Consider the following 25,260-nt stretch of genomic DNA (forward strand, 5'->3'; position numbering starts at 1 on the left):
GCAACAACGGCAACACCAGGCGATGCCCAGAGGGCTGAGCTGTGGCTCGCTGATGCCTCCACCTAGAGCCAGGGCTGGTCCAGACTGTGGTAGGCCTGGGCGTGCATTGAGGAAGAGACAGACAGGTGAGGGAGAGCAGATGGAGTAGGCCTGAGGAGGGTTTGACTGCACAGGCTCAACAATGAGGAAGTCACCCCAGTTGGATCTGGAATCTCAGCAGACATTTGGAGCTCTAGCCCTGCCACTTACCAGCCATGTATGACTAACTTACCCACCTTTAGAGCTTTAGAGCTGACTTAACTATTGGTTGCTTCAGCCATAAACTCACAAAATTATCCTGTCCCTCCGACCACACAGAGTTACTGGGTGTGGCTGATAAGCTGACCTTTTGGGAAATGCTTGGTCACATCCCATTCTGATGTCGCAGTGCTTTGCTGATTCACGGTGCTGTGCGGTCATCATCTCACAATGACGCTCCAGATCTCTTTCTTGGGATAAATTATCTGGGGTCTTACACTAGATGATAAAGTGGGCTGAGGCTTCCCACCAAAGCCAAGCCTTCTGATCTGCCATCTCCAAATTCACACGCAGAGCTTCAGGCTGTGGACTGAGAAAGACAATGAGAAGCAAATCCTCTCCTCTTTCTCCAACCCACCAGTGGGAGAACTTTCCATCTATGGTTGGAGGGCTGGAATGGGGTCACTTGCCTGTGGAGGCCAGTTAGTTAAAGGACACACACTCCCCAGTCCAGCCTTTAGTCTTGTCCAGCAGGTGCCTGAGTAGGTGAGTCACTGTTCAGACCTGCGCGCTCTCCATTTCCACCCCACATACCCAGCAAATGCTCCACCTGTACTCACTGCCCTAGGACTCATCGTCCTCAAAATAATTTACTGGGATTCTGATTATAAAAGTAGTATCAACTCATTTTAGAGAACCAGGAAAATTCAAAAAAGCAAACAAAAACACCACCAATATCCGGCATACTTGCTTTGCCTTGTTTTTGCTTCTATTTCCAACAGTTCCTGTATCTGTCTGATTCCTGCAGAATTCCATCTGACCTCTGATTACACCTCCCTGAACTCTACTGCAACAAGCCTGAGTTCCTAGGTCCTCCCTCACTCCTTGCATTCAATGCAGAACTGAGGCAGCACAGCACAGGTTAAAGGCATTAGCAGTTCGCAATGACTGAATTGTAATGAGGACGAGATGCTAAATTAAAGTTTATTGCAGAATAAAAGTGTATGTAGTCAGCAGTTGTTTAAGAGGCTACAATGAGATGCCTTCTAGAACTTGGCAATACAATTATGTAGAGTTAAGTGAGTAAAATGCACACACAGATGAGATTAGCTGTCGGCAAAAGTCATTTTGAGAAAAGTCATCTTTTGTGAAGGCAGAAAGAGCTAGAATGCTCGTCAAGATGTGATTAAACATGGAAGAAACAATAGCCTCATCAAAGCATGGAGATATTTGCAGTAAGTTGGCATGTGTGTGTGTGTGTGTGTGTGTGTGTGCGCGTGCGCGTGCACACACGCGCTGGGAGGAGGTCTGTGTGGAGCACAGAAAAGGGGGGGGGAGGAAGGAATCTTGTTGGTGTTTCTCCAACACCGCCTGGAGAGCAGCCACACCGGGTGAGGAATGAGCCACCAGCCCGTGGGAAGGTGTTCGCTGGGTTAGGGACAGGGATGGAACACCCTCCACTCTGCTCCCAGGTTCACTAGCAGCCTCCTGACTCAGCCTCCAACTACCGTGAGGGTGGGAAGAGGTGCTATAAGAGTGAGCAAATCAGGCAGAGGGCCAAGAACGTGAGCTCTGGAGCCAAAGTAACTGGGTTCAATTCTGACTCCTACTACCTACAAGCTGTGCCATTTGGGGCAAAAATATTTCCTCCTTGAGCGCTGTTCCTGATTTGTGAAATGCAGTACTGAAATGTCCCTCAGAGGGCTGCTTTAAGGATTACTTGTGGAAAGCAGTAAGGTTGGGCTATAACTATTAATAATATTAACAATGGCATTATTACTATTACTGATAAATGAATTTACTTAGCGGTCCCTAGTGAAGTTACTTAATGAAATCCAGCCCACAAGCTGCTCTTTTCCAGGTGTGAATTAAAGAACTGAGCTTCTGGATTTGCCACTCTGAGGTCTGGACCCTGAGCCTGGGTGACAAAGTGCACCGCCTGGGACCTGTGGGTAGAAGTGTCTCACACGGCACATATAAACCACATGCAAGCCTGTAGCTGTGTGTGAAATAAAGACCATGGGGGAATGTAAGTTTTATTTGCATAAACCTCATGTGGCTGATAAAAAAGTTCCTATTACAAAGTGTTCTGGGAGTCGTTGTGAGCAGTTGACCATGAGTGCCTATTATGGATAATAACACTTACCTGCACTTCATAGTTTTTATAAAGTCTAAGTGTGATAATGATGTAAACTGCTTATTTCTTAGCGCAAACTAAGCACTCAGTATACAAGTTTCATGTTTTATAAATGCGGGTTGTTTTCTTTAGTTCACAATGTTATTTGAATCAGACAGAACCTCTCCAAAGGAGAAAGTGAGGGGGAGAGAATATTCCAGACTCCAAAATATCAGATTTGTGCTGGTACAAAAGAAAAAAATTACATTTATTTTACAAGTATCTTCCTAAAGTATTATACATAGAGGAAACTTGAGCTGTCTTTAGGAAAACAGAATATAATTTTAGGAAATTACAGAGGGGTCAACATTGTGCTTAAAACTTTGAAATAGGTGAAAAAATTAGCACAGTAAGTGAATATTGCAAGGTATGAACAGCCTTAAAAAGTGTATGTGGACACAACGATACAGAAGCTCAATATTAAAGCCTCTAGTGATGATCTGCTTTCAGAATTGTTCATACTGTGAAGAGAGCACTGCTTCAATCTTAACAGAAAAAGGAACTCAAAGCACTAACAGAAGCATGGCCCTTTCACGGTAGTCAACTCTCCAGTCTCTAGAGTAATGAAAGGGAGCAGTGACGTAACATTTTTAAAAGGTAATCCCAAAATTAATTTTGAGACGTGCCCTCGTAATTATGTTTGGATGTGAGAAATACCGACATCCCTGGAGTTCACGGCACTGAGACAGTGAGGACTCCCACCTCCTTCCCCTCTCCTCCCCTGTGGGAACAGACACAATCCCAGACTATTCAGACAAACCTAAAATGCAACTGTCCTCCTCAATTCTGGCCCTCACCTCCTGTGGAGAGGGGATAGGAAAGAAAACTGTTAAAATGTTGTTTCCCTCCTGTGAAAGGCCAAAACATGTCAGTACAATTTTGCAAACAAGATGGAATAATCAAGAGCTGACATATAAATATTAGTTTAACTTGTGCTTTCCCCCCGACCCCCTGCCCTGGCAGTATTTATACCGCCAAACCTATCTGGGTATTTTGGCAGTTTTCTAAAATAGGTTGTGTCCTATACCCAAATAGAGAAATTTGTATAAAATGAGTTTGTTCTGATTAGTCTCAAAAGAACTGCTTCAAATAGGCCAGGAAGTAGAGGTTAATAAATAAAAGCACCAGCCCCACAACAGTATCGAATCTGAGATCAAATCCAAAAGGTACTTGAGGACAACGACTTCACCGTTTTGTTTTAGTCTGGGTGGTTTATTTGGTTTTATTTTGTATTGTATTACCTTGAAGTACAAGTCTTCCTTTCCCAGGAAAGCAACCGTTTTTCTTCATGGTTTTCCTCAGATTCTTACTTCAAATCTTAAAAATTACAAGGTAAAAAATACCTAGGTTTGATTGTAAAAGCCTCATTTGTTAATGTACCAAATCGTTATAACCACAAAAGCATTTTAATTGCTTTGTCATTTCTCAGAAGAGTTAGAATATCTGAAACTGGAAAATTCCAAAGTAAGTCTTGGTTAGGTAATAAAGCTGAATTCCATACAGCACTTCTTTTGCATCTTCCACCCTAACAGCTCTTACATCAACTTTCAGGAAGTGGGAATGGTGCCAGGCTTCCATAAAAGCCCCCAAAGCACTTTCTCCATCCACACAGCCCAACCCTTCACTCCAAGTGAACTACCAGGTTCAAATTATTAAGTTTTAGTACCTGTCAACGTACAAGTATTAACCCAAAGACTATTTAACATGACTGTGTTCGATGTCTATAATACACATTGCAGTCTAAACATTTTCTAAAGTGCCTATAAATATGCTTATACAAATGAGCAATATAATATCAGGTTTACAGAGAAATTCTTTTATCTAATATATAACAGATAGGCCTAGAATTTAAGTTGTAAATACCCATTTTCATATCCTTATCAGTTGTTTTTGGAATGCAAGCATTAAGAAACAATTCTGGTTCAATCATGTATGATTTTCAGAGAATTATTAACAGTGCTATGACAAAGAAACCCTTGCTTGTGCTTGTTTAGAAAAGGCTATTTTGAGATCCAGGAGCATCTGATATTTAGAATCCAATGGAACATCTTCAATTCTATAAAAGAGTAGTAAGTGAAGCTTAGTGAATTTTTAATTATAAAGAGATTGTGCAAATATTTAAAGTGATTATCAACCATTATTAAATCCAAAAATTTCATTAAAATCATGGGTAATCTGAATGGCAGTTCAGGAGTTTAAAAAACAGGAACCTAGGCAAAAGTCATAGATATTACAGATGAAGGCCCCAACCCTGACACAGCCAGCTTCAGAAACATGGCCCTGTGACCACGTATTTCCACAGCTTTGGAGACCTGGTGGTTGACTCTGATCATAATGAACAGGAATGTGAGCCCAGAGTACAGAACTGATAAAACTGTGCGGAGAAAGGAGACCCTCCATATGCCCACCCAGGGGCTTCACTGAGCTCAACCACAGGGTAGGTGCAGACAGGACCCTGGGGTCGCTGCTTCGATCCTGAGTACACAGTGGCTGGCTACACTGCTCGGCTCACGGGATTTGGGCTTCCATGCCTGCCTTCAGCTGGCTAGTAAATCATGGGACACACTGAGAACCTCAGACAGGCTCATCAGATGTCTGTCCCTAAGCCATCAGGCCGGGGAAGGCCCTCTCTGCACCCCCTCCTCCACCTGCCCTTTCCTGGAGCCTGCTGTTCCTGGAGCTCCTCTCACCACCTTACTGGTCTGACTTGTTGAGTCTTTACATTTCAGTCAGTGGGAACTTTATGCTGCATTCTCATCTAGCACAGGAAGCTTTAACTGCCACTGCTTTCAAAGGAATACGTGTACTCTGTTTTCTAAACCCTAGCGCTGTTTTGGGCACCTAGACCTAACAAAGCGTTCTAGCCAATCACTTGAACTACATGTACAACCAAGACAGCAGACTCTGCCTAGAGTGATTTGTGAAGGATGCCAAATGGAGGCTTCAGGGTGGAACACAACAGGCCTCGTCTTATTTCTTAAAATACAAACTAAAGTGACACAGAAGAGATGTGCCAAAATGTGGACAGAGCACGAGATAGTGCCACGAGAGCACGCTCACAGAAAGTGAGGGCATAAGAAGTATTTCTCAACCTCCAAACTTTGGCAGGTGTATCAGGCTGTATTTTAAACTTCCTGAACTCTTAACTACGCCTCACAGAGAGGAGACGTGGAGAAATGGCAGATAAGCAACTCACACAATAACACCTTGTATAAATGGAAATTAGGAGAATTCGGAAGAGAGCTAAGAAAGAATTATTCACTATTTTGTGTGTGTGAGAAAAGAGAACATGTACAACAGACAATGAATATTACTGTAGTAAAGTGAATGAATATTACACAAAATATCTTCTGACTTAGCAGCAAACTATTTCAACTGCTTTTGCATTTGCATAAAAAATCCATGCATCATACTGAATTCTAATCCATTTCTCACCTAAGCCATTCTAATGCTTCATACAACCAAATGAAGCAGAATTAATCAAACCTATTAGATTCATTCCTAATCCCTAAAGGACTGCTGTGTTTAGCATTTCCATGCTAACTAAAACTATTGATTTTTTTCTTAAGACGTCAGATGTGGCCGCCTCCTAAATATAATACCTATATAACTTCCTAAAAGTTTTCCCCAGATTTGAAGAACAATTAAGAAAAATGGGGAAATGTTGAGGAATCCACCCAAGAGGCCAGCTCAAACGTGGCAACACGTTCTCCAGCTGCATGCCTAGTACTCTCCTTCCCCTGGGTTTCCAGAGCATTCTGGGTACCATTACCCGCATGTGTTAGCACAGCCCTCTGCTGGACTCCGGGCCCCTTCCTGTAGGAGTCAGGTGTTACTCAGTCTGCATCCCACTGTGCACCCTGCAGAGCGTAGGCACGCAGCTAAAGGTGGATTGAACATGAAACTGAAGGCGTCATCTCTTCTTAAATGAAGGTCTGGCTCTGCCCCAGATCACGCAGGGTATGCAGACACTGGCCATAACTAAGGGTCGAGCGAACCTCCAGTAACCTCCCAGAAATAAACTGAGGCAACAGGGGCCCAGACCGATGCAGGTGGTGAGAAGAGAAAAGAGACAGAATGGCATCTACAGTGCACACTCTGTTCCCCGCTCCTGAGCTGATTCCCATAGGAGACTAGCAGGGTAGGGGTGCCTGTGGGCACACCAAAAGGAACGCCAAGAGGGGTGTGTGTGTGTGTGTGTGTGTGTGTGTGTGTGTGTGTGTGTGTCAAGAACTGGCTATGTAGAAAATACTGTCTCCTTCGCTGTGGGTAGCTCCTCAACCTGATCCATGATAATCATCACTTCACTGCTTTCAGAGTTCCCAGTGAAATTAAGGCTGGGTCACAATTCATGACACCAGATGCTACATAGAAAATAAGTCAAGATACAAAAGAAAACCATTTATAAGAAAAAGAAGGTCTTAGTTCTAAGACTAATTTAAGAGTGAAGCTAATCAGCAGACCACTGAACCACTATGGTTGTCAGAGAGGGGTAGAAAATACCAACTGCAGTGGAAAAAGGATCCATCAGACCAAAGTACAAAAGCTCAGCATGGATCAGAGGCCGTGGCTTCCTGCTCGGACTCTCACACGGTGGTTTCTATTGTTTCAATCACTTCCAGATCTGACTGTGAAGGGGAGAGAAGGGTGCACTCGTCCGGTTCCCAGCTGCTCTCTGGACTGTAATCTTCCTCTGAACTCAGTTCCGCTCCTTCTTCTGTGTCCTCATCACATGATTCCACATAGTGAGCCCCAATGGCATTGATCCCGGAGTCCTCAGAACTTGAGGGAGAAGAGCAGTGATCTATTTTTGGTGTACTGCTCTCTCTTGAAATTAAGGCATCATGTGCAGAGACCTCCTCAGGGCTCATTTTGTGGGAATGTGGCGCCGGCTGCTTCTGCACGTAACACATCTTCCCATTAATACATTTAACCTGATAGTTGTCGATAAAGAGGTCTGAGATCATACAGTACCTTGGTGAATCAGGGGGGAGGGGTGGTTGGAAGACAGATGCAAATTTCAAAAAGTGTTCAGTGAGTGAGACTGAGATCTGAATGGTGTTCGTGGGTTCCCGAGGCTTTGCAGGAATCTCAGTGCTTGGAAGCTGCTCCACAGGGGTCATAGGCTGATACACATACTTGCCTGTGAGGAACACAAAAAAAAGTGGTTGAAATCTAAGAGTATTACACAAAGTACATTAACACAGCTATAATGGTTTCCTTCTGAGGATTCAGAATGTTTTTAAAAATATTTCACCATCAAAAGAAACCAGTAATAGAATCATTCTACATTGTTATAATCAATGAAAAATACAGCATGATACATAATAACATCATGGTATTTCCATCTAAGAAAACTCACACACTACAAATTTTAATTTATATTGATGTCTTTCTAGTACTTCTGAAGTGGGTATATACTAAAATTCTTATTTTAACAACAGTCTTAAATGATTTATCCCTTACACTAGAATAAAGAAAGCCCACAATATATGTATTGTAAGTATGTAAGTATGGTAAAAACACACTGTAAAATAGCATACTATAAAATTATAATTCCATTTTATTTTTAATAGTTATATGCTAATATTTATGCTAATACATACATTTAAAAACTGGAGAAATATATACCAATTTATTATCAGGATTACAGAAGACTTTCACATTTTAGGTTTCTGTTTTAATCGGAATACATATACACATGCGTATTTAACAGGTAATGGCCTACAGGACTGTCCCAGCCACTGGCAAGGGCTGGGGTAAGGTATAAGGTGGGAAATGATCTCGTTCAAGGCCCAAGTGCATCAATGGCCTAATTAGGAGATGTTCTCCCTGACACCAGCTCCCCTGGTACTAAGCAGCCCAGGCCAAGCAGAAACAAAGGCACAGGTGGTGTAGGGGGTAACCTACCAAGTGTTTCTAGGAAACCAAGAAGCTTATCTCCACACCTTCCCCTCTGCTCTGAGCAGGGCTTCACACAGCACACCTAGAAGTGCAACCTAAACAGATCTTGTCCTAATGTGTGTCTTTCTTTGTTCTTTCACTTCACTCAACATTTGCAAAACCAGGATCCTGTGTACCAAGTGCTAAGGAAACAGAGATAGAGATGGAAATTATCCAGTCTGTAAATCTAAAATGATTTCAATATAGAAATCTGGAAGTAAAAAAAAAAAATCCTGAAAAACTCAGAAACAGTGGCCACAACTGTAGGCACCATCTTGGGTTTCTCCTAATGTAGTTGAGTATCAACCAGTCCATACTGTATCTTCAGCACATAATTATGACAGGGCTTTTTAACCTAATGGCACTATTGCCATTTTGGACCAGATGATTCTTTGTTGTAGGGGGCTGTCCTATGCACCGTACAATGTTTAGCAGCATCCGTGGCCTCTACCCACTAGAAGCCAGGAGCACCTCCTCCACAGGTATGACAAAACTGTTCCCAGACATTATCATAGACCCCTAAGGGTCAGAATCGCCCCGGATGAGAACTACTGATTTATGATCCCGTCATGAGCATCTCTTTGCAAGCAATTCACTCATTGTGCATGCACCTGGCTCCTGTTTATTTCTCGGTCAGACTGGAAATTCTAGGACAGAAATCACATTTGTATGGAAAATTACCTTAGATTTTTTAACAATTTATTTAGGCCATGGAAGAAAAGCAATTTAAGATCAGAAAAGCAAACTAGGCCATAAATAGTACAACATCAGCAATCTATTAAGATCAATCAGCTTGCCTATATTTTTTTATTTCTGGTTCCTGACTCTTGTACAAAAGTGTAGGCTTAGATGCTATAATTTCATTGTAACTAAATTACTCAAAAATATATTCAGTTTCATTCTGGAGTAACACATGGAAAAGGTACATTTAAAACTGTTAGTCCTTTGGGTTCCTAGGTCTGCTTCAAAGCATGGACATGTATCATGTAAACCCTAAATGGTCTGATAAAAACAGAGGTGAGAAGAATCCGTCACACCTGCCTGGGGGAGTAGGTTTCAAATATGCCAGTATCTTTATTTCTCTGTTATCTGTAAGGAAGTACAGTATTATTTCTTTCAAGAAAAGTTCAAATCACTAGAGTTTGGTATAGTAGGACCTCTGCATCCAAGCACCACTGGCATTATCAGCTGAAGGGGCAAAGAAGGCAGAACTTCGAACCTCCCCTCCAATCTTCCAGTCCCTTATATTCACAGTGGTGAATAAATCATCTGGAATGGACATTGGTCTTTTCTATTCTTAGTTAGTGGACTGGTGGTTACTGAGTTCAGGAGGCTATGGATGACAGGCACTCAAGAAATGCCTTTTGCAAAATGCTGATTAAGTTTCTGGCCCAAGTGACCTCTGGTTTAGTTATCCACTTGTCACAACTGTAGAAGTTCCTGAAAATTCTTACTCAGACTCACAGGGATCAGGGCTTTATTTAGTTCAAAGAAGGAGGAACTCCATGAAGACTGACTGTGGAACTTTTGTAACCACCCTGTCCTACTCTCACTTGCCCTCGACCCACCCTCCTTTCTCTTCTCCTCCTTTCTGCTTCTTCATAATGTCTTTGTTCTTTCTCTTCATCTCAGTTCTTCCACCTCTTCCTTTCTCTAACCCTGTCTTCTCGAAAACCCTGTTTTTCTTCCTTGAAGTGTAGTAAAAGAAAGGGAAATGCAGCTGGGAGACAAAGTATGCAGAATACTGTATTCTACACTTCATTTGCTTCTATAAGTTGTACTTGTTAAATATGCTTACTCTGAGTTAGGTGACAGCCCATTTATCTGGTGATATGGGGACACAGATGCAAAGAGGAAGGCAGAGAAGAAAAATAGCAGAGGCAGCCAGATGAGAAACTAAGTTTAGTAAACATCTTTCAAACATCAATTAATTATATAAAACTATATTGTTTAATTTTCTTATAAATACATAATTAACAGGAGAAATCAAGGATTTAGTTTTGTAAAGAGTCCAGAGGGGTTTGTACTTTGCACCATTCCCCGGTAACTTCTGCCCTGTGGCTTACTATACTGTGAATCTATGCTTGCAATGATAGCCCCAAAGCATCACAAGATCCTGAATTATCAGAGAAATCCAATTATGTCTGCTATACTGTACTTACTAAGGGAATAAAATGAACTAACACACAATACCATGGACAAAGCGGGGGGGGGGGTCCTGGCCAAAATTCCACAACCACTATACTTTATTCTCTGAACAGTCCTTTTAATTAAGAGTTTAGTATGTTATTTATTTATTTATTTATTTATTTATTTATTTATTTATTTATTTATTTATTTTTAACGTTTATTTGTTTTTGAGACAGAGAAAGACAGAGCATGAACAGGGGAGGGTCAGAGAGAGAGAGGGAGACACAGAATCTGAAACAGGCTCCAGGCTCTGAGCGGTCAGCACAGAGCCCGACGCGGGGCTCGAACTCACGGACTGCGAGATCACGACCTGAGCCGAAGTCAGACGCTTAACCGACCCAGCCACCCAGGCGCCCCTAGTATGTTATTTAAAGAAATAAGTAGGGGCGCCTGGGTGGCTCAGTCGGTTGAGCCTCCGACTTCGGCTCAGGTGATGATCTCATGGTTCGTGAGTTCGAGCCCTGTGTCGGGCTCTGTGCTGGTAGCTCAGAGCCTGGAGCCTGCTTCCAATTCTGTGTCTCCCTCTCTTTCTCTGAACCTCCCCCGTTAATGCTCTGTCTGTCTCAAAGATAAATAAACATTAAAAAAATTAAAAAAAAAAAAAAAGAAGTAGTGGCACCTTGATGGCTCAGTTGGTTAAATGTCCAACTTTAGCTCAGGTCATGATCTCATAGCTCGTAAGTTCGGTCCCCACATCAGGCTCTGTGCTGACAGCTCAGAGCCTGGAACCTGCTTCAGAGTCTGTGTCTCCCTCTCTCTCTCTGCCCCTCCCCTGCTCACACTCTATCTCTCCCTCTCTCTCAAAAATAAATAAACTTTTAAAAACAAAAAAAGAAAGAAGTAGATGAGAACTTTTAAAACTTAAATCTCTAAAAGGAAAAGACACTCAGAGATAGACAGGGCTTGAAGTAGAAAGTAGAAGGAGAATAAAAGAAAAATCTAGATATAATATAATCCAGCAATCCTACTTCTGTGCATATACTCAAATGAAAGCAAGGTCTCAAAGAGACAGCAGTTGCATAACCATGTTCATAGCAGCATTATTCACAGTAGCCAAAAGGAGAAAGCAACCCAACTGTCTATTGACAGATCAATCAACGGAAAAACAAGATGTGGGATATACATACAACGGAATACTATCCAGCCTTAGAGAGTAAGGAAATCCAGGGTACAACATGGATGAACCTTGAAGCTATTACGCTAAGTGAAATAAGCCAGTCACAAAAAGACAAATACTGTATGGTATCACTTATATAAGCCACCTAATTTAATCAAATTCATATAGGCAGAAAATAGAGTAGTGATTGTCACGGGCCAGTAGATAAAAGAAACAGGAAGCTGTTTAATGGGTATAGAGTTTCAGTTTTGCAGGATGAAAAGAGTTCTGGAGATGGATAGTGGTGATGGTTGTACAACAATATGAATGTAGTTGATACCATGGACCTGAGCACTTTAAAACAGTTATGATGGTATATTTTATGTATATTTTAACATAATTTTTAATACTAAAAAAATCAGTATAATTCATTATATGGAGGGGAAACTCTGTATGATCCAGAATATGTAAAGAATTCTTACAACTCAGTAACAAAAAACAAGCAACCCAATTTTAAAAAGCAGTGAAGCTATGCAAGAGCAATACCAGGAATCCTTGTCGTGATGGAAATGCTCTGTAATTTGACTACATCACTATCGGTATCTTGGTTATGACAATGAACTACTGTTTTGCAACTACAGTTGTCACTAGGGGAAAGTAGGTAAAGGATACATGGAATCTCTGTATTATTTGTAAAACTACATCTGAATCTTAATTTTTTCAAACTAAAAAATGTAATTCAAAACAACAGGGAAAAATCACTATAGAAGTGATGTTGTACCCTTTCTGGTGCATTATTTATCAGGAGGTAACATGCTGTGGCTCCATCTCATATTAACTTTGAACACTTGTTTAATGTGGTATCTGTCCAGGTTTCTCCACTGAAGAGTTAGTATTTTTCCCAACAGTTATTTCCTATTTCCATCATTACTCCTATATTTATTAATAGAATTCCATGTAAGCAATTCCCCTTTGTTTATTTTTTCAATTATTTAAATTAAATATGATTCACAGCTATTTATTTTGTTCTATGGATTGTAATCCATTACTATCATTATTTACTTTGCTTCTCAAATTGTCCCATATTTAACTGCTGGCAGCTCCTTCAAGTTAGCACCTGAGTCCTTTCAACGTGCCCCCATCATCCTTTTTTGAAGACGTCCATGCTTTCTGGCACCATAGATGTTACTAGCTTATCTGGTACTCCCCTGCCCCAGTCCAGGAATCAGTCATTTCTCCAAGGAGCCCTAGTCCTTCACTTACGAACTTAAACACATTCTTAAGTTTGTTCTCAAAATATTCTCAGGAAGCAGAGTCTTTGCTTGCTAATGACTCATTCCATCACTCACTAAACTCATCCAGAGGAAAATGAATACTAAATCTCATTACAGTACTTAATTCCCATTAAAAATAATATAAAAAATTAATGTCACAAACCCATTAATTTATCTGGAATATTTTTCAAGGGAGCTGAAATCACTTTCTTAATAATGAAATAGACTATACAACAGCAAGATTAAAAAAAAAAAACAGTTGTGATCTGTAAGTGAAAAATAAATTTCATACATCTTGTTTCTTTTTGGGAACCTGGCCCAACACCTTCAGCTATTTCTCAACCAAGGACTGATCAAAACCGCTACATAAATAACTTCTAGTATTCTTTAGGAGTCTGAGTTCATAACTTTCCTTATCATTCTTCCCCTTTGGTGTTTAGCAATAATATATAGTACATACTTAAAAATTTTTTTTCTAATTTTTACTCATTTTTGAGACAGAGAGAGACAGAGCATGAATGGGGGAAGGTCAGAGAGAGAGGGAGACACAGAATCTGAAACAGGCTCCAGGCTCTAAGCTGTCAGCACAGAGCCCGACGCAGGGCTTGAACTCACGGACAGCGAGATCATGACCTGAGCCAAAGTCGGACGCCCAACCAACTGAGCCACCCAGGCGCCCCAATACATAATTTTTAAACAATGCCTCGATGAGACACTAAAAAAGATTTATGTTCTCATCCTAGTTCTTTGGTTTAAAAAAAAAAAATGTTAGAAGAAACGGAAGACTTACTTTTTCAACATCACGTAACACAACAGAAGTGAGTTCTAAGACCCAAGCCTTGTGACATCTGTGTTCTTTATGAGGGTACTCATTACTTCATTAATAAGGTTTAGATAATGCTCTTATTAGCTTATACTGTTGTTCTCTACCATTAACTACAGCTAATATTCCAATTTGTAACAGCAGATTGGGGCGCCTGGGTGGTTCAGTCGGTTAAGCGTCTGACTTTGGCTCAGGTCATGATCTCAAGTCTGTGAGTTTGAGCCCCGCATCAGGCTCTGTGCTGACAGCTCAGAGCCTGGAGCCTGCTTTGGATTCTGTGTCTCCCTCTCTCTCTGCCACTCCCTTGCTCACGCTCTGTCTCTATCTCAAAAATAAACATTAAAAAAAATTTAAAAAATAAACAGCAGATCTATTTCCTTGAAGGAGTTTCTTTCATTTGGTTCTAGAGCGCAAAGGGAAGAGAAAAATAAAACCCCAGTAAATGTAAAAAATAATTTATATGCCCTGTTAAGCAACTGTATGCACTTTGTTAAACTATTTTTTAAAGAACAGTTGTGCATTTTGATTCTTAAAAAAGATCCTTTGGGAGGGAAATGAGCTTTTTGCTTTTACAGATAGTTTTATGACTATTAAATGTGTGTCCCCTTGACACATGAAGTACACTGCTCTCAGGGAATGCAAAGTAATTTTAAAATTAGCCTAAGCAAAACATAATTAGAAAGGTAAATCTACTGAAAAAAAAATTGAGTGGCCTAAGGGAAATTGCATCCACAGTTCAGTTCTTTGATATTATATAGTGAATCACAATTATGTTTATTTTATTCCCAAGGGCATTCATTACACTGAAAGTAATGTTAAATATCCTTATTCAGCTATTTCTGCAATATACATTTACGAAGTTGAGCAGCATATCACAAACTAAAAACAAAGGAACATATTTATTATAACCAACATTTTTTGTGGCCTTACCTTGTACCCTGTTCCACTGGCAGTCAATGTATCATATTTTTGTTTTACTTTATTTTTCTTAAGTAGGCATCACGCCCAGCACAGAGCCTACTGCAGGGCTTACACTCATGACCCTGAGATCAAGACCTGAGCTAAGATCGAGAATCAGATGCTTAAGGTGCTGGGTGGCTCAATCTGTTAAGTGTCCGACTCTTGATTTCAGCTCAGGTCATGATCTCACAGTTTGTGAATTTGAGCCCTGTGTCGGACTCTGCACTGACAGTGCAGAGCCTGCTTGGGATTCTCTCTCTTCCTCTCTGACCCTCCCCCACCAAATAAATAAACTTAAAAAAAAAAAAAAGGGAGTCAAGGGGCACCTGGGTGGCTCCGTCAGTTAAGTGTCTGACTTCAGCTCAGGTCATGATCTTGTGGTTCATGAGTTCAAGCCCCACGTCAGGCTCTGCACTAATAGCTCAGAGCCTGCAGCCTGCTTCCAGTTCTGTGTCTCCCTCTCTCTCTGACCCTGTCCCCTCACGCACTGTCTCTCTCTCAAAAATAAAGAAACATCAAAAAAATTAAAAAAAAAGAGTCAGACGTTTAACCAAGTGAGCCACCAGGTGCCCCTACCATGTATTTGTACTTCAATCGAGGAGAACACTGAAGTTCATATACTGCCCAATATGTTAAAGTCCCCAATGAGAACTTTATGCAATATCGTAGTTTCTTCATTCTTCAAACTACATAACCTTTAGTGCAATGGAACTTATTAATGTGAAACAAAACCCTAGTGAGACAGAATACCAGAGGCATGAATTATTTATTCATTTAACAAACATTTATTGAATATCTACCAAGTTTATACCACTAAATCAGGTGCTACAGGGAAATAAAAAGAAATACAACATGTAGTGATGCTTCAAGAAGTTTCCAAACTAGGGTAGAAGATAAAAAGTAAAATGAAATCAATAACTGAGTAAAACTGTAAGAATATACAAGGGCATTCACCGAGCACCAGAATAGGATTGCAGGCTTCACTGAAGGAATTTACACGGCTAGTAAAAGATACGGACCTGTGGAGTAGCACATAGAACTGCTCCAGACCAGTTGCAGAGCTGGAAGGATCAGTTGGCACTGGAGGTTCAGAGAGTCTACCTTTTAAAAGCTTTAACTCAGTGTCTGGCACACTGTAAACATTCTATTACTGGTGTTACTTACAGAAGGCAGGGGCTGCCTACCAGTCTCTAAGCCACTCTACTGGCTTTTCAGATTGCTATGTGGCCAAGCCCTGCAAAGCCCATGACCACCCCTAGTCCTCAGTTTCTACAACTCTCTGAATGCACCCAGTTTCCTGATTCAGTTTAGCCTGTAAACTTCTCTCTGACCACAGCTGTCTGCCACCCTACCTTCATCACCTACTCTACAAACCCTACAATCCACTTTTACATATGCTTTCACTTATCCCTCAAACTAGTATTTATTAAGCCTCACTTGTGTGCCAGGCCTTAAATTAGGGGTCAGGGGGTTAAAATAGCAAGAAGAGGGACCACATCCCTGCCCTTATGGAAGGAATATGTATATTTGAACATACAATTATAAACCATAGAAAGTGATAGACAAAAGCGATAGAAAAAGCAAAATTAGTGATTAGCAATTACATGTGGGATGCATGATTTGGACCAGGGGAGGGAGGAGGGGAGGGTGGTGTCAGGCAAGCCATCCTTGAGATGACCATACATAGCAACGCCCCCTCAGGACTGAGTGGGGGTTACCAGGCAAAGAAGGAGAAGAGCCAGAGTGGCTGAAGCATGATGAATAAGAGGGGGCCAGACCATGTAAGGCCCTAGAGACCATGTTAAAGATTGGGGATTTTATCCTGCACGCTAGAAAGACACCGCACAGCTTTAAGGAGAGAGTAATGTGACCAGCTTTGCCTTTCTACTCACTTCCATTTCTATCTGCTCCTCTCACAGTTTGGCACAAAGCTAATCCAAAGCACTCAACAGACTTAACAATTAAGCTACCATCTTCTCTCCCAGTTTCACACTCAGATCTGGACTTCAGTCAAATAAGTGGGAGAAGAACTGGAGGAGGTAGAAGAAATACCACTTAGCAGCTGGTACTGGGCAGGAGCCCTTTACCAACAGACTTCTACAATCCACAGTGCTCTGAGCCACACTTCTGACACCTTGAGGTATGGGCAGGTGTTATAGTGAGACCTTCCCTAAAAATATCATTTCTGAAAGTTCCATAAACCAACAACAGAAAGAGAAGCTGTTTGCCACATTTATCATTTTATAAAGCAGCCAGTCTGAACAGAGGTATAGTGAAGGCTCTATACTTTTTTAAACCATGTTTGCTTCTACCTGAAGCCAATTCTTCTGGTTTAAGGGACAGTTAAGGACAGATAAAAGTAACACACTCTTGTGTATTTTAACAAATACCAAAAAAAAAAAAAAAGAAAGAAAAATAAATAAAAACTCTACAAATACCTGCCAGTAAACAACAAGGGGGAAAGAGAAGAAGTATAAAATTCATCCCTCTTACAATCTAGTTGGGTCATACAAAACATCCAAAACAGCACAAGAGGAAAGGTAAGTATTAAGCTGTGAAGGCATGTACTATACACAGTGTAGGACCGCAGAGAAAAGTGAGGGCTGGAAGGGCTTAGAAAATATGGAATGGGGGCACCTGGGTGGCTCAGCTGGTTAGGCATCCAACTCTGGATTTCAGCTCAGGCCATGATCTCACGGTTCGTGAGATGGAGCCTGGTACTGGGCTCTGTGCTGACAACACAGAGCCTGCTTGGGATCCTTTCTCTCCCTCTCTGCCCCTCCCCCACTTGTGTGCGCATGTGCGTGCGCACATGCGTTCTCTCTCTCAAAATAACATTTTAAAAAAAGAGACAGAAAATATGGAATGTAAACTGAAGAGAAGCTGGGACTCGGACCAAAGAAAGTGGCATTCCAAAAATCCAGGGATGGAAAAAGTATGGGATATTGGAGGGATGGTGGGGTGACCAGCCTAACTGGAACACAAGGCTCTCCTATGACCAAGACCAGTCTCACCACCGAGATAATCTGGAAAGAGAGCAACACCCTTCCCTTGCCTTAGAAGACTATATACAATAGGAGATACTCTGCTAAGTAACCTGGCACAATGAAATTCCCTGGACTTGTAGACACAGATGATTCCAGTTGGGAAAGAGCCTCTTCTAAGGCCAGAGTTCAGAAACATCCTAACAGATAAGTCTGGCTAAAACAATCCACAGTTAAACAAAACAAAACGGGCAGAGAAGGAGAACTCTCGGGCTTCCATTTCCTTTTAGGTGACCAAATAAGGCCACAAACAAGGGACCATTTCCTTTTAGGTGGCCAAACATTATTTCACATATAGGAGCGTATAAGGTCTACCTCTTTTCATTTAATTTGTAAGTCCTACTTATTCACTAGAGCTGCTCTGTAGAGCTTTTGTAAACATAGTAAATTGTTTAGAAAAAGGGACAGCTGAGGGAGTCTTCTCCCAAGGATGGGTCAGCCACTGACAGTGAGATGATGAAAACAGTATGTTCAAAAAGAAAAAGATGGCAGCTGACAGGGCACACAGAGACTCAACCAGTATGTATTAAGGGTCTGTACATCACAGTGCACGAAAACACTAATGAGCCTGATGGAGGGAAAGAGGAATTAATGAGAAAATGGCTAATTACGGATCATTACAAGGTAAGAAAAGCTTTATGAGTGCTACCCTTTTTTATCTAAAGATGGATGATCATAATAATAGTCATTACCTCTGATTTCTTTATAACAAGCCTTGACCTTATGGGCATTTTATGTGACCATCTCAGCCTCCTACCTTTTTCTGCAAAACCACTCGTACATGGGCTGAGTTACCCAGTCCATAAACTGGGCAACAGATTTCTAAAACTGCAGTTAGAAAAATTTGAGAACAAAGAAATTCCCTAAGGAAGGCAGCAAAACTGGAGAGCTAGAACATGATGACCCTGGTGGGGCTTCTACCATTCTACTAGCATACAGCTATATAGTTCTACAGATCCCAAATAAGTTATTGGCAGCCATTAATTCAACGGACAGATATTCTTGACAGACTAATGCTAAGAGAAATGGAATAAGACATCTGTCACATTTATCTATTGATCTGGGGATGAAAAGTTCAGAAATTCACAAGAAAAGGATGCTAACCAGTTAACCTGATCTAAGAAAAATAAGATCTTGAAACATCTGAAGTATCTGCTTAGCACAGGGGCTCAGCAGGGATTCAGCAGATTTTTACTGAATTTTTGAAAATGTATCTTTGTTGTAGGTTATTTTTGTAGGGAACATGTAGGTACATACTCAAAAACTTAATTTCCAAATTTATACAAACCAATATGGCATTCTAGAACTTTCTTATTAATCACAATGAAATACATTCTAAATTATCAATGAGATGTAATTTCAAATCAAATTATTAATAATTATATACAAGAATTTATATTTCTTGATATATAAAAGAAAGTATGTTTTTTCTTTAATCAGTTGTAATAATTACCTTTCATTTCTCTTGGACCTGTGGTTAGGCCAGCTAATTTTACTATTATTTTCTTTTTAATTTGAGAGAGAGAGAGAGAGAGAGAGAGAGAGCGAGCATGCACATGAACAGGGAAGAGGGGCAGAGGGAGATAGCAAATCCCAAGTAGGCTCCATGCTCCTGAAGAGTGCGACACGGGATCTGACCCTGGGATCATGACCTGAGCTAAAATTAACAGTCAGACACTCAACCAACTGAGCCACCCAGGTGCCTCTAAGCCAGCCAATTTTAAAATCAGTGCCAATCACGGAATCCAAAGAGTTAAGGAGTAAGAAGTAACAAATTTGGTATTCACAACTAAATAGATCTCTACTTAACTATCCACTTAACTACAGGCATATCGTGGAGATATTGTGAGTTCGGTTCCAGACTACTGCAATAACGTGAATACTGAAATAAAGTGAGACGGGGCACCTGGGTGATTCAGTCGATTAAGCATTTAAGTGTCCGACTCTTGATTTCAGCTCAGGTCATGATCTCACGGTGGTTCACGGGATTGACCCTGTGCTGGGCACAGACAGCACAGATCCTGCTTGTGATTCTCTCTCTCTCTTCTCCTCCCCCGCTTGTGCTCTCTCAAAATAAACTTAAAAAAAAAGAAAGAAAGTGACTCAAAAGAATTTTTTGGTTCCCCAGCATATATAAAAATTATGTTTACACTATTCTGTGGTCTATCAAATGTGTAGTAGCATTAAGTCTATGCACATTATGCTAATGTACACACCTTAATTAAAAATACTTTATTGTTAAAAAATGCTAACCATCATCTGAACTTTCAGTGAGCTGTAATCACTAATCACAGATCAGCAGAACAAATACAATAATAAAAAAAAGTTTGAAATACTGCTAGAATTACCAAAATGTGACATAGACACACAAAATGAACAAATGCTGTTGGAAAAATGGCACTGATGGACTTGGTGGACACAGGGTTGCCACAAACTTTCAATTTGTAAAACAGTACAATAAGGGAAGCAAAATAGGAAGAGATATGCCTGTCCTCCTGAATGGGGACAAGGGGGCTCAGATGATGGCACCAAAACCCAACTTGGAGCTGTGTTGTGGACTACTTCTTCATGACAATGGTTGGGTTGTAAATATATGGAGGGAGTCACTCCCCACTTCACACTAATAGTAAAGAGGGGAAAAAGGGGTCCAGATTACAATGAGATTATAAATATGCTACCATGTCGGGGCACCTGCGTGGCTCAGTTGGTTGAGCGTGTGACTTCAGCTCAGGTCATGATCTCGTGGTTCATGAGTTCAAGCTCCATTTCCAGCTCTGTGCTGATGGCTCAGAGCCTGAAGCCTGCCTCAGATTCTGTGTCTTCCTCTCTCTCTGCCCCTCTCCTGCTCATACTCTGTCTCCCTCTCTCTCAAAAATATTTTAAGAAATGTGCTACATATCAATTAACTGCCTCTCGATTCCAAACATTCCCTTCAATATACACTCTGCTATAATGCACAGAATTGTTTTAAAAGTTTATTCTGAGAGACAGAGAATACCTGCGCACATGAGCAGGAGAAGGGCAGAGACAGAGGAAACCTCAAGAGAGAGAATCCCAAGCAGGCTCTGCACTGTCCACGTAGAACCTGATCTGGGGCTCAATCCCAGGAACCATGACACCATGACTTGAGCCAAGATAAAGAACTGGATGCTTAACCAACTGAGCCACCCAGGCACCCCCACGGCTTTTAATGCATTTTCCACTACAGTCGGCATGATGGTAAATTTCCTCAGGAGAGGGTACTGGAGGGACACTGCAGAAGTAAGGGGCTCTTCTACCATTTGCTGCACATGTGAGGGGTCAGACATGAAGAAATCTGTTGGAGCTCTGCCCCAGCCAGGCACTCAGAACATGCAGTTCCTTAGCAAATTTGCAGTCTTGGCCTGGCCTGGTGATAGGCTTCCCATGGCCCTCTCCACATTGAAACCAGCATTCCAAAGCCCTCCTGCCCACCCAAGCCTCTACTCCCTCTACACACCCACACCCTTAACTGCTGATTGCCTGTGCCTTCCCTGCACTCCAGAGGGTTGCTTCCTGCTTGCCAAGTAACTGCATACCAGTAAAGCCTGGTAAAGCAGCAAGCTTCTCTGCTGTCCTGTTGGAGAATGACACTTTTTCCAACAGAGGGCTGAACCCCAACCTTGGGGAGGGTACTGCCTTCCACCTTTATCCTTCGTGGGTATTTTCCTTCAACCCATGGGAACCACACAGACTTTCCTTACATCTTATACTAACTTATTCTTAGAGTTTAATAATTCTTTATATTAAACTTCCCGAGTAATCTATTGTGTGGTTTCCATTTTCCTGATTGGACTCAAACTGATTCAGTGATCAAGGTTAAGGTGTGGGATTTCTGGTAGGTGGCACTTTCCTGATTTGTCTACTGAGAAAATATAAGCACGATATTAAGAAATTAAGTTGTGTATAGATTTGGAACCTAGACTATTAATAGATACTGTTATGTATTAATATACTAATAATTCTTTAGATGTTGAAAATTAGAAAACTGATAAACAATTAACTTTAATATAACAGAAGGGGATTTTGGAAGAATGCATTCTAAAACCTATTTTTTTTAAAGAAGCACTGTTTTTGCTATATTTGCTTAATATTTCTATATCAATAATGTCAAAAAACAATAAAACAAAGAGAGCTTATTGAATATCCTTGAGTATGCTCCTCCATAGGAATGACATATAAAACTTATGAAGTAAAAGTGCTTTCCCTGAAAAAATAACAGGAAAGAATATTCTGAACCAGGCTTCATAATAGACCAACATATGTTAATCTTAATTCCAGACTGAAAAAAATCAATGGGTAGGTTTTCAGTAGTTTTATGAATGAGAACAGATCATCACTGTGGCTGGCAAAGTATAGTAATACATCTCTTTTCCCTACAGCCTGGGATACAACTGCCTAGGAAGAGAACAATGGAGACGGACAAGGAGGAATCACCCATACCTGTAAAGTAAGGCAGAATCAACCACTTAAGAAAAGAAATTCTGATTACAGGTAAAGTAACAGACAAACTGGAGCAGCATATAAAAGAAGCCTAAGACAATCAGCACCATGATGGGCACTGTGGGAGCTGTTTCCCCACATTGTGTGTATGGTAATTTATGACCACAGCACATGTCTGTATGGTTTTAGCCTAGTGATACATCTATGAGATCTGATACTATGATAATGCAGATTTTCAAGGCCAAATAAGATTTCTATGGGTTTGATGAACTTTTTAAATTATCACTTGAAAATATAAGGGAACAAAGATATCACTAATACAAATAGGTCTCCTGCAGAAAAACAAAGCCACAGGCCTTTGACAGACAGGCTGTGGTTAAAAACACTTCCAGGGTCACCGGCCCCACAGCAAGGATGAAGCATGTCCAGATGCAGTGGTTCTGACGTGCCTAGGATAATCTAAGCAGATAAAACCATCCTGGGAATTATCTAACTGTGCATTTGGCTGGCTCAGAGATCCCCAAATGTTCTTGATAGAGGCATACTAATTATGGATTTAAAAAAATATGTTGCTAATGAAGAACCAAATATTATTTCTGTGAATCCTTTGCAGACCATGAACCTAAAATGTTAGGTGGGATCTTCCTGATGGTGTCAAACAGAATAATGAGGCTATTACTGCTTCTGTCTAGAATACAAGCAGGCCACATTCTAACCAAAACAAGTATCCCAAGAGTTCATTAATGATAATTCAGAAGATCTATAGTTTTCCCACAAAATGTCAAATGATTACAAAATGATGTGATAAAAGCAAATAGAATTTTCCTTTACAGTAAACATTTTTATGAACCCTCAAAGAAAAAAAAGATGCATTAATATTATGCCCGAGGAAACTGATTACAAAACTACTCATTTTGCTACTCAGTGGGTGCGATGGCTAATTTCATGTGTCAATTTGGAGGGTATTTTTGTATGAGATTAACATTTAAATCAGTGAACTCTGGGTAAAGCTTACTGTCCTTCATAATGTGGGTGTAGGCCTCATCCAATCAGTTGAAGGCCTGATTAAAACAAAAAGACCAGCTTCCCTGAACAAAAGGGATTTCTCTAGTAGACTGTCTTTGGACTTCATCCGCACCATTGGCCCTCCTGAGACTGCAGCCTGCCAACTCACACTACAGATTTTAGACTCACCAGACTCCATAATGGTATGAGCCAATTCCTTATAATAAACCTTTCTATATACACACATATCCTATTTGCTCTGTTTTCTAGAGAAACCTCTAATGTAGTAGGACTCAACTTACCTGCAATGATAATAAGAGATTGTAAGATACTGGCATGGCAATATAATCAAATATGTTCAACGTGAATTTCCACTAATAAGGAAAAATACATACCCAACTCCTTATTCCAGTGCCCTTGTTTCTTGATACCACCCCGAAAGGGGATCTTCTACCTCATCATTGTCTCTCTGCCAGCTGGTGAGAAGTAGCACTGAGAAGTCCCAATTTCCCTCTTTTAAGGGCATACATACATGTGTAACATATTTTTTAATAGATTAAATTATATACCTAGATCTAGTCTCATTCACATATAACAAAATGACAGAATTCATATATGCTGATGGGTTATTTTCAGATTTTTCCATCACGTGTTCTAATATTGCTTGTCAGCATGATTTTTCCCCACTTACTTTGGCTACCAACAGTGTAGATTCTTAAGTATTTTTAAATACCGATTTTTTCCTGACATTATTCTTTATGCATTATCATTCTGGTGTGACAGCGAATAAGGACAAACTGCATTCTGAGTATTATGTTCCAATCCAACGCTGTAAAATCAAATTAAAAGTATGTTAAAAGTACCTAAAATACTTTCAGTTATTTTACTTATTTTCAATTATTATGTTAAAGAATTTTGAGTTTTGATACTGTTCATAGGATTCTAGTTCAAATTTTGCATACTTTATCCTTTTTCTAGTTACAAAATGCCTATATAACTCAGGATTATTATTAAATGGCTGTCATTTCTATCTTGGATAACAGTCCAGAAATATCAACTGCACTACAATGTGGCAAATGTTTTAACAGGATGATATATAGAGCACAGAAGAAGAACAAAGAAAGAGGAGAGGAATCAACCACAGGAGGGCAGGTGGTTCAGGAAACACTCGTAAGGGGTGATGTCTGAGCAGAGTATGGTGGTTGGAGGCTTAGTGGGGCTAGGAAAGGTCAGACATTCCAAGCAGACAGTGTGGCGTGTAAAAGCACAAAGATGCACAAAAGCAAACGTTTTCAAAGAATTAAAACACTTTAGTACCACTTTAAAGTCGTAGGTGTTAAGAAGGAAAAGAGTCCACATAGATGAGCAAGGCCCTGATCACAAAAGGCTGTGTTAGAGCATGCTATAGAGACTGGGTATAGAGATTTTATCCAGAAGATAATGTGGAATCACTGAAGGATTCTAAATAAAGAATGGGGCCAGATAATATTTATGTTTTAGACCATTCTGTCAACAGTATGAAGACAGACTAAAGGGTCAGGAAGACAACTTAGGTTGCAGGAGAGAAATAAAGAGATTGAATTAAGGCAATGGCAAAAGAGTAGGTTAGAAAGGGATAAATTCTGTGAGACATGCTAATTTGATGTGTAAAGGAAGGGAAAATGAAGGGACAAAGGTGATTCCCACGTTATTAGTTTTCACAACAAGATAACAAAAAACCCAACAGACAAAATACATGAAACAATGATTTTCAAGACAATGAACATCAGAGAACAAAAGACAATTATGCCAAGAGACCAAAAAAAAAAAAAAAGAAAAAAAAAAGGTAAGCCTTACAAGTCCCCAAACTTACTGCCCTGAGATAATTTCCTGGCCACAGCACAGGGAAGGAGAAAATAGTAAAAACCTCAAAAAATTTCTCATTAATGTAAAAAAAACAAAGCTTAAAAGTCTCGGTAAACTAAGAAAGCTAGACTACCATGGAGGAGAGAGCTACATAGAGAGATAAGCCCAGAGACCTGTAGAGGGTCCCCTTGAGTATTCAATAGCAT

At 40.5% G+C, this 25,260-nt stretch overlaps 1 protein-coding gene across 1 annotated transcript in view; it reads right to left on the reverse strand.

Moving 5' to 3' along the window:
• Positions 1-2,585: 2,585 nt before the first annotated feature.
• The window catches only part of CC2H3orf70 (chromosome C2 C3orf70 homolog), a 93,335-nt gene continuing 70,660 nt past the window's right edge, over positions 2,586-25,260 (reverse strand). Inside the window, exon 2 of the mRNA XM_030329726.1 lies at positions 2,586-7,556. Coding sequence (XP_030185586.1) covers positions 7,000-7,556 — 557 coding nt within the window. The 3' untranslated portion in view covers positions 2,586-6,999. The remainder of the gene's footprint in view (positions 7,557-25,260) is intronic.

This window comes from Lynx canadensis, chromosome C2, assembly GCF_007474595.2.
Source record: "Lynx canadensis isolate LIC74 chromosome C2, mLynCan4.pri.v2, whole genome shotgun sequence".
NCBI classification, from domain to species: Eukaryota; Metazoa; Chordata; class Mammalia; order Carnivora; family Felidae; genus Lynx; species Lynx canadensis.